Raw genomic sequence first — 11,785 nt, forward strand, 5'->3', positions numbered from 1 at the left:
CTGTGAAGAGAAAAGCCCAACAGGCCCTTCTTCTAAGAGAGTCCGCACTGCCTACACCAGCGCTCAGCTAGTAGAGCTGGAGAAAGAATTCCACTTCAATCGCTACCTTTGCCGCCCACGCAGGGTTGAGATGGCCAATTTGCTGAACCTAACTGAGCGACAGATTAAGATTTGGTTCCAAAATAGAAGAATGAAGTACAAGAAGGATCAGAAGGCTAAAGGCATTATGCATTCCCCAGCTGGACAGTCTCCAGACCGAAGTCCACCACTGAGTGGATCCGGCCATATATATTCCAGCCAACTTCCCACTGTTAATAGTCTTAGCTACGATGCTCCTTCGCCTACTTCGTTTGCCAAATCCCAACAAAACATGTATGGGCTCGCTGCTTACACAGCACCTCTCAGCAGCTGCTTACCCCAGCAGAAAAGGTACCCTGGAGCAGAATATGACCATCACACCATGCAAAGTAACAGTGGCTTTGCCAATCCCAATTTGCAGGCCAGCCCTGTATATGTTGGGGGGAATTTTGTTGATTCCATGCCAGCTTCTGGTCCAATGTTCAATGTTGGCCACCTCTCCCATCCATCTTCTGCTAGTGTGGACTACAGCTGTGCTGCCCAAATCCCTGGCAATCATCATCACGGACCTTGCGACCCTCATCCCACTTACACAGACCTGACTTCCCACCACACATCTCAGGGGCGGCTGCAAGAAGCGCCCAAGCTAACTCATCTGTAATAGCTGGAAAAAGGGGAAGAAACATAAGTACTTCCTTTAAATTACCTCATTTTTTTTTTTCAAAACCAAGTTAATAATGTACCCTAATCTGAGAGTGCCAACTGCATTAAAGGAATGTTGTATCCTTAAGCAGATTAATTCATTTTTGGGTTCAAGTAAACTCAAATGAATGGACAACATTATAAGTGTTATAAGCATGACAGTGCAATAAACTGCAATTCAAGGCACAAAAAAACTGTTAAATGATGTACTTGAAGGTAAGTCTACTAGAGAACTTAGTTTTAGCCAATGTGTCATGCAAAAAAATGTCTTTATTTTAATTTTTTACCAAATGGATGCGAAGGGATGTGGCTTGCATAAATATTTAAGACACGTTAATTTATGAATTCTTTAGTAATGTTGAAAATGCATTGAACTAAGTCAGATGTATTTATTATTTTAGGGAAGCAAACTTTTTTTTTATATATCTTTGATTATTTATCCTTGTCTATGTGTTTATGTGAATAATTGTGAAATATGCTCAACATAACTTGGAAGAATGAATCAGGTCCATTGTCGCTACATTTCCAACGCTGTATATTTGGTCTGAAATAGTTGAAATATTAGTTCCCAACAGTTGTAACCGTGGCTGGTGAGTTGTAGTTTATGTAAGGGTTAAATACAACAACACATTATATCCTAATGAATCCAAATGTGGAAATTCACAATGGGCATTTGACATTTCGAAAAGTAAATGTTTTATTTGTCTGGTACCATTTCAGAAGTATTTAGAATAAAACAAAATCTCTGGAATATAGTATATCTGTTTTAATAGTCCAAACGACTAGCAGATCACACCTTATTGTGTATGGTTTCTCCCACACAAGATACACAAGTATTTCTATTGACTATCATTACTTATACACATGTCTAAAGAATAATTCATCATTTGTTAATTTAGTTCCACCATGGACTATCTTCCTATTATTATTCAACATGGAGAAACGCTCATATATATTTGTTTTAACAATATTATTTTCGATTCGCTTTTTTTACTGCTTGATTTATAGTTTGTGTGGCTGTTATTCTAATTGTCATATTAAAGTTTGTATAATAGTTGTACATTTGGAAATACAATGCTTACCACTTTCTGAAAAAAAAGAAGAAAAAAAAGGATAAAAATTGACAATCATAATTTAAAATGAAAAAAAAAAAAAAAGCCCAATTAATTCCAGCTTTGAATATAAAATATCCTTTGATTTCTAGAAGGGCTTATGACGCTGAATGAAATTTCGTTTACAGGGTAACAACCCATACATTTATGTTGGGTTAAAAATGACAAAAAATAGATTTTTTTTTCTCTCTCTCTTATTTATGAATATTGGCAGGACTTTAATGATAATGACTTATTGTGTATTTTAAATAGAGGAGGGCAGGGTAAATTAAGAGGCAGTAGTTAAGTTTTCATTATTTTCTATTCAAAGCAAAGTTTCTTCCTACGCAATCCTGTTAGTTAGTCTTATAACATAACTCCTACGCAGAACTGTGAATAGACTTTCGAATCCTGATGATTGAAACATTCGACCCCTAAAGTTAGTAGGAGTTAAAAAAAACATTGTCTGAGACCACTTCAACAAGAGAATAAAAATGAACCCGCAAAGCAGTTTGTTTGTTTTTGTTTTTGTTTTGTTTTTAAAATTAACTGCAAACTTCAGGAAGAAAGGACAAACGTGCACTGTACATTTGCTACATATAAATTGTTCCAATAAAATTGAATTTATATATCTGCCTAAGAAGTAAGATTTTGGTGTTTTTTGTTGTTGTTGTTGCTGCCACCAATTCGTTAAATAAATGACTGTTGATAGATTATTCTGTGAAAATATATATTTGCTATGTTTTGTTTTTTTTTAGTTTGGTTTCATTTGTATTTGCCTGGAATATCTAAAGGTCTCCAGTGAAGCTGTTGTTTCATCACACATTGCTATTGTAAGGAATACAGAAAACGTGATGTGGTTTATTAATTGAACCAGAGTCACAAAATGGGGCACATTTAAGGGGGTGACTTATGCCCACATACCGTTGTAAAATACATTACTTATACATGTATTTTATTTGATTTATTTTTAAACTGAACGATTGTATCTATGTTCAAAACAGTTCATTTGTGATATAACACTGTAGCAAGTTTAAATAAAGATCAAAACATTTGCAAATCTTTTAACACAATACTATTTGTAAATATTGTAAGAAAAGAGACAGTTATAAGTTATATCTTCCTTTTTAAAGTTACTTTTCCCCCCACATCATTAATTAATCGGAGATAGTAATAGGAAAATGTTCTCATATCATTTTATTGATACAAAACTGAAATAGAGGTATATACAAAATATATGCAGACAAAGAAAACAAATGCTACATGTATATATGTCAAATGTATCCAAATCCTTAAAACAAAATTATGTAAATATTACACAATTATATACTTATAGCGACCTGGTATGTTTATATTGCTCTTTCTGCAATGTAATCTATTTATATTGTATTATTGATGCCTTTATCCAATAAAAACACACAACAAAGCCCCCATCCCCCAAATGCAGCATCAGGCTGGTCATGGTTACAGACTGGCCTTATAAGCTCTTAGAAATTGCTTTCTACCTATGGGATAGACATTTACATATGAACATTGAAAAGTGGCAAAAATATGTGGTCTCTGTCTGGTATTCTGCTTGTTCCTGTTTTTGCATTTTAAGCACCTATGGCCAGAGCTCAGGATGCCTGGGATGTAATTGTGATCCTCTTCCAAATATTCAGTCATGCACAAAGCCAACCATTTGAAAATACACACACAACAACACACACACACATATATATATTATATACACAAACATATCAGCAACACACAAGGGTTATTGATTTATTGACTTAAAACACAAATATGATTAAAATAATATTACATGGCTGGCTCCTCCTACAAGACATAGATGCTGACATATTTGTTTGGGCTCTGTGAAAACGGACAAAACATGGAGGGTAACATATTTTTTTTTCTAAAATCAAGGGGGAAAATGTTATTGTAGAACGATGGAAATATTATTCATGACACCACCTCTCAGTATCTGGTATAAATGCACACACAGTTTGTCTGGCTCAGATCACAGTGGCACACTTTATAAGATACACTTTAAATGATACACTTTACATGGTACACTTTACATGGTACACTTTACATGGTACACTTTACATGATACACTTTACATGATACACTTTACATGATACACTTTACATGATACACTTTACATGGTACACTTTACATGATACACTTTACATGGTACACTTTACATGATACACTTTACATGATACACTTTACATGATACACTTTACATGGTACACTTTACATGGTACACTTTACATGGTACACTTTACATGGTACACTTTACATGGTACACTTTACATGGTACACTTTACATGATACACTTTAAATGATACACTTTAAATGATACACTTTACATGATACACTTTACATGGTACACTTTACATGGTACACTTTACATGGTACACTTTACATGATACACTTTACATGATACACTTTACATGATACACTTTACATGATACACTTTACATGATACACTTTACATGATACACTTTACATGGTACACTTTACATGGTACACTTTACATGGTACACTTTACATGGTACACTTTACATGATACACTTTACATGATACACTTTACATGGTACACTTTACATGGTACACTTTACATGGTACACTTTACATGGTACACTTTACATGATACACTTTACATGGTACACTTTACATGATACACTTTACATGATACACTTTACATGATACACTTTACATGGTACACTTTACATGATACACTTTACATGATACACTTTACATGGTACACTTTACATGGTACACTTTACATGGTACACTTTAAATGATACACTTTACATGATACACTTTACATGGTACACTTTACATGGTACACTTTACATGGTACACTTTACATGGTACACTTTAAATGATACACTTTACATGATACATTTCAGTTGATGGCCCATGTCGTCTTAGAATAATACATTTACATGTATTTAACATTTCATTAGGACACTTTATCTGTTACTATTCACAGTGCCACTTTTCCGTTACATTGATTTTACTCTTGATTTTCACCAGCTGTGATATCCTATTCACCTTTTACATAATTTGCACCAGGGCTACTGTTTTTAAAAAATAGAGTGCAAGCCTTGAATTACCCATGGTTTATAGCCTAACTACCCAAAGGGTATATGCAGGACAGGCTGAGAAACTGCACATTATATATAATAGAAAGTCTTTTGCAGTCCACAGTTAAGTATTAAATTACAACTTAGTTACTTAAAAGACATCGTTAAACATGTTGCATTAGTATTTAAAAGCTAAAAACAGTTTCTCAAAGCCAGTGGTTAGGATGTAAGGGCCATCTCATCAAGACATAAATCAATGAAAACAATGTTAAGGATACATTACATTGATACGCTTTATTTGGTTATTTGTAGATAAATAAACGTAAAGAAACACATATATTTGGTTAACTATTTCATGCAATACATTATACAGAATATATATATTATGTACCTATGCACACATTGCGAAATATGGTAGACAACTAATTATTATTATTATTTAACTTTTATAAAGACACAGTTTTTCAGTACCTCGTTGTAGTATCAGAGATGGGGGGGGGGGGCTTTACTTTAAAGAATCCTAACCATGAGGTAAAGAGAGGTCCTCCTATCTTTGGGCGCCATTAACGGTTAGTGCATGTGGAAGTGATTCTATTATCTTCCCACAGAGAAGTTCCACAGTACAATGTTTTGGGCTGTACAAAATGATAATTGGAGAAAGAGGTAATATAAAATCATTCAATCTTTAAAACAAATCTTAATAATGAACCCCAGAATTTCATATTTTACTGTGATCAACCACACACACGACCACTATTGCACTGGTTTACTTTATTAGTTATTTAGATATTAGAATGCTGGCTGAAATAAAACACTTGTGACATTATTTAGCAAGGGTAATAACTGTGAATTTCCAAGCAAAATAATCCAAGATGGGAACATTTGAATCTCTTCCAGAGCTTCATATCTTTAGAATTGAGGATGCCTTTAAAAAAGAAATAAATAAAATATTATATTATATATACTTAACAGTTTTGCATATGAATTCAAGAAAATACTATCATGTAAGTTCACATTGTGAAAATGTTCATACATGCACCCAATTGTTCCAAATTTGTGTAATTATTAATTACAGTTTAATTTGACCTTGTTTAAAACTAATGGGTTTTTAAGTTATTCAAATGGTTAGCTAGCTACATCATTGCCACATGTGAGTATGGGTGAGAACCGAAAAAACCCTCCTGAAACGCATTATTAAACAATTTGTTTGATAGTTGAAATATACATAAAATTGTTATTGCTGGTCCAGCTGCGTTTACCGTAGCAATCAAGGAGCAATGATATCACTGGAATGTGACATATATGCTCAGTGCTAGGCCTTTAACACATCAACATATTTAGCTGTGGAATCCAAACTAGCAGGAGGGAGTATTCTAAATAATAACATATAATTTGCACAGCAGTGGTTAGGCATTAGCAATGATTTAGGTAATCTTTGCCAAATATCCATAGCTCAACCAATAAGGTGGGGACAGAAACCATTGTTTGCTCTACAGTTAAGCAGAGGTGATTTACTGCACATGGCTTCGAAACATTATAGGAAATTATAGATAAATGAACAAGATATTTAAACCCTCTTAGCAGCCACTACAGAATACACATTACTTTTTTGGGGGGGCATTTTAAACATGAATTATAAACATTAGAATATATTGCTGAATATTCTTACTAATTATAACACACATATTTAAATTTACATTTGTGGTATGCTATTTATACTGCACATAGTACTCAAGATATTTAGTATATGTTCAATGTTTGTCTATACCGAAAGATGAGTGTAAAATTCAGAAAATAAGGTGTTATTTTGAAAGGATTTCTTTGTTTTATTGCATAACTCTGTAAAAAAAAAACTGGATACAGGGTGAAGGCACTAATTATTTTAGCTACATTAAATAAATGAGCGATAGTAACAACATTATTATTATTATTACTACTAATAATAATTTTGTTTTGTAAAACAAATCCTTTATATGCAAACAAGTTTGTATATAAAGTATCTGTCTCTGCTGAAAAACTGGGCGGAGCAAAAGGAACAGCAAAATTTGATGACAGAGCAGTTATATTTGTGTAGATTATTCCACTCAATTTAATTTTCGTTTTACTCTGTCATTTGTGATGAGACATTTTTAAGACACTTAAAAAGTAAGCAGACAGAGATATTGGCTTATTCTATCCTACTCTCATTTCTGCAATTTCAGGGCTTTCCTTTTAATTTCTAATGCTCTTTTTTAAATAAATACTAAATTGCTAATATGACGATATGATCAGATTAATCACATTTACAGGCAAAACCTTTTTGAACCAAATTCTTATAGATATAAATATATGTTAAATTACTCGTGTCATAGACATTTTAGCCAAGTTGTTAGCTGATGTTTTCAGCATATTTTTTATTTAAGTTCAAATAATTTAAAGTGTTTGAAGACAGTAACATTCTATGTCCATCTATTATTGTTTATAGACTAATATAACACAAATACAAATTTAAATTACAAAACTGATTATCACATTTAACTACTGCTTTCTAAAACACCAGTCCAACACAAAACTTTACAAACATAGGGTTCTGTACTATATAAGCCATTGTCTAGCTGACTTTTTTAGATGGAAACACCAATATGAAGTCTAGTGTAACCTGGGTTTAAAGGGACAGTCTAGTTAAAATTAAACTTTCATTATTCAGATAGGTCATGTAATTGTAACCAACTTTCCAATTTACTTATATCATCACATTTGCTTTTTTCTCTTGGTATTCTTAGTTGAAACTAAACCTATGTAGGCTCATATGCTAATTTCTAAGCCCTTGAGGGCTGCCTCTAATCACATGCTTTTTAAATTGCTTTTCACAACTAAAGACTTGATAGTTCACATGGGCCATATAGATAACACTGTGTTTAGGCACATAAAGTTATTTAAGATTTAGCACAACACAATGCTAAATGCAAGTCAGAAGATAATAAATAGTCACAGTCATGTAATCAGGGGGCTGTCAGAAGGTTCTTAGATACAAGGTAATCACAGAGGTAAAAAGTATATTAATATAACCGTGTTGGTTGTGCAAAACTGGGGAATGGGTAATAAAGGGATTATCTATCTTTTAAAACAATACAAATTTTATTGTAGACTGTCCCTTTAAAGGGTTTTATATAGAATGTTTAGTTACGCATAATAAAACAACTTTGCAATATATTTTAATGATTCATTTTGCCCTCTTTCCATGCAATTTATCTTTGAAAATAGAACACATTTTAATTCTCAGAACTTAAAATTGACCCTGCTGACTTCTTAAAGGGACAGTCTACTTGAACATTTGTATTGTTTAAAAAAATAGATAATCCCTTCATTACACATTCCCCAGTTTTTCATAACCAACACAGTTATATTAATATACTTGTTACCTCTGTGATTACCTTGTATCTAAGCCTCTGGACACTGCCCCCTTATCTCAGTTCTTTTGACAGAGATGCATTTTAGCCAATCAGTGCTGAGTGCTGACTAATAAATAACTCAATGGGAGTGAGCACAATGTGATCTATATGGCATACATAAACTAGCAGTGCCTAACTGTCAACATGCACTGAGATAAGAGGCAGCCTTCAATTACTTAGAAATCAGTTTATGAGCCTACTTAGGTTTAGCTTTCAACAAAGAATACCAAGAAAACAAAGCAAGTTTGATGATAAAAGTAAATTGGAAAGTTGTTTTAAAATTACATGCCCTATCTGAATCATGCAAATTTAATTTTGACTTGTCTGAAAAGACAAACTCTGCTTCATATATGTCTCTAGTTAGCTTTAACTGATAACAATAGCAAAATAATGCCCTTTATAATACATTTATGATAGTGACTGTCCTTTTTGTCTGCAGCCTTATGTCCACATTGGCTCCTCCTAATAAGGCAAACGGTGGGTGGAGTTTGGATATTGGAAAATAACTGCAGTAAAAAAAAGATGTTAAAGGGACAGTCTTCACCAGAATTTGTATTGTTTTAAAAGATAGATAATTCCTTTATTACCCATTCCACAGTTTTGCATAACGAACACTGTTATATTAATACACTTTTTACCTCTGTGATTATCTTGTATCTAAGACTCTACAGACTGCCCCCTAATTACAGTTTTTTGACAGACTTGCAATTTAGCCAATCAGTGCTTACTCCTAGGTAACTCCACATGCTTGAGTACAGTGTTATCTATATGACTCACATGAACTAACACCCTCTAGTGGTGAAAAAATGTCAAAATGCATTCAGTTTAGAGGCAGCCTTTAATGTCTAAGAAATTAGCATATGAACCTCCTAGGTTTAGCTTTTAACTAAGAATAGCAAGCGAACAAAGCAAAATTGATGATAAAAGTAAATTGGAACATTGTTTAAAATTACCTGCCCTTTCTGAATCATGAAAGTTGTTTTTTACTAAACTGTCACTTTAAAGGGACACTGAACCCAATTTTTTTCTTTCATGATTCAGATAGAGCATGCAATTTTAAGCAACTTTCTAATTTACTCCTATTATCAATTTTTTTGTCGTTCTCTTGCTATCTTTATTTGAAAAAGAAGGCATCTAAGCTAAGGAGCCAGCAAATTTTTGGTTCAGGACCATGGAGAGCACTTGTTTATTGGTGCTGTCCTATCAGCAAGGACAACCCAGGTTGTTCACCAAAAATGGGCCGGCATCTAAATTTACATTCTTGCTTTTCAAATAAACATACCAAGAGAATGAAGAAAATTTGATAATAGGAGTAAATTAGAAAGTTGCTTAAAATTGCATGCTCTATCTGAATCACAAAATAAAAAAAATGGGTTTAGTGTCCCTTAAATTGGTTTTTAAAACGTTTAGACTTGTCTGATATGTTATTCTATAGCACCAAAATAGAAATGTATTGTAATTAAAGGTGTTTACTGTCCCATTTATTCCATATTTACAAACTAACAGCCAGAGCCTTTATTTTAATTCAGGTCCAGTAATGTTTAATAGCAATGTGCCTGCCTCAAAATTAGGGTTTTTAAAAGTTAGGTGCATACTTAAATCTTATACTTTAGTTTAAAAGGTCTGGATTTGGCAAGTTGGTGTTATTTATGGATAGCTGATTTTCCATACTTATAGCTGAATTACTATTTTTTTCATAGCATTTAGATATGGAATTTGGTTCTTAAAAGTAAATTTACAACAACCTCCATTTACAGAATAATAGACTTTAACAAACTGGCTATTTTACACACATTTGCATAACTCAGTTCATACTCAGTGCACACTAGTACTGCTAAGTATAAAACCCATAACATTTCAGAAATATGATTAAACCTTTGTAATCCACAAGTGTTTAGTCACTGAATCAGATTTATACAGACTGCAACAGATACTTGGAGTATATTCATAGAGGTATTAGCTTATACCAAATATGAACCCATTTAAAGGGATAGGAAAGTCAAAATTAAACGTGCATGATTCAGATAGAGCATGTCATTTTAAGACACTTTTAAATTCACTTCTATTTTCGAATGTGCTTCGTTCTCTTAGTATCCCTTGTTAAAAAATGAATACACACATATCATACACTAGTGGGAGCTGCTGCTAATTGGTGCATGCACACATTTGTCTCTTGCGATTGGCTAAATAGATATTATCAGCTTCCTGTCAGTAGTGCAATGCTGTCCCTTCAGCAATAGATAACAAGAGAATGAAGACAATTTGATAATAGAATTAAATTGGAAAGTTGTTTAAAATTGTATGTTCTATTTGAATCATAAAATAAAAGTTTGGGGTTTACTATCCCTTTAACTGTGGTAAAAGAGCTGGCTGTAAGAAAAATCTACAGGTCGGCTATTTTGTAATGCAAGTTTGTTATAACATTATATTTTACAATGATTTATAGGCACATACAGTCCAAGTTGGTTAATAAAACAGTTGAACTTCTATTAGAAGTACAGTAAGTCATCTATCCACAAACAAACAACTTGCAAATGACTTGTCAAATCCAGCCGACTTTAGAGCTGAAATCAGGGATTTCAGGTCCCATACACTGCACCTGCTAACTTGCTGTATGTGGGTCTTAAACAGCCTAATTATAGTCTCAGGTGTAAATTTGTTAGACTACACTTATAAAAAGAATTTTATGTAGAACATCTCTTGCAACAATATCCTGCTGAGATGTATTCTAATTTGACACAAATAGTTCTAACCAATGACATCGACAGCCAAAGCCTTCATTTTAAAATACAGAGTTAGTGCTATTTTACACTAGTGGATCTTTATTCACTAAGTGTACACTAGTGTGTTCTGGTTTTAAAATGCCATATTTTATAATTGAATTTCCACTGATTTTGCACTTTGCAAGATTGTAGTTTGAACAATTGGTGAGAGAGATACAGGTCTATGGTTTCATAGACTTGTATCTCTAATACAAAAAGAACCAACTCGATTTGTCAAAATCAGATAACTTTATAACTAAAATCAGTGATTTAAAGTCACATGAACTTAATCTACCTACTTGCTAATATTTAGGGTTTAGCAACTTAAATATATGAAGATTTAGTGTTATAATATTTACAAATATGGCTGCTAATTTATCATAGGGTAATTTGGATAAGGAGAGACAATTACATACAGTTCATTAAAACAAACACATGCCCAGTGAAATTATTGTGGGGGTCTAATCAGGAACTCCCATCTGTCCATGGCATGTAAACTCATTTTAAGCACAGTGTACTCTAAAATTGTTTTCCCCTTTATGCATTTCCACTAACTTGTTATACCAGATTTAAAGTATAAAATGTATGTTAAATTGCTCCTTTAGATTTATTTTTGTAAATACAATAGCTAGCTTTGCACT

At 32.9% G+C, this 11,785-nt stretch overlaps 1 protein-coding gene across 3 annotated transcripts in view; it reads left to right on the top strand.

Annotated features, from left to right (window-relative positions):
• HOXD3 (homeobox D3) overlaps positions 1–2,600 on the top strand; it is a 63,241-nt gene extending 60,641 nt beyond the window's left edge. For all 3 annotated transcript variants that reach the window (XM_053698480.1, XM_053698479.1, XM_053698478.1), the window contains exon 5: positions 1–2,600. This exon is cut by the window's left edge and continues 7 nt beyond it. In XM_053698480.1, the coding sequence (XP_053554455.1) occupies positions 1–739 (739 nt within the window). In that variant the 3' untranslated portion in view covers positions 740–2,600.
• The last annotated feature ends 9,185 nt before the right edge of the window (positions 2,601–11,785 follow it).

This window comes from Bombina bombina, chromosome 1 (genome assembly GCF_027579735.1).
Source record: "Bombina bombina isolate aBomBom1 chromosome 1, aBomBom1.pri, whole genome shotgun sequence".
Taxonomy (NCBI): Eukaryota; Metazoa; Chordata; class Amphibia; order Anura; family Bombinatoridae; genus Bombina; species Bombina bombina.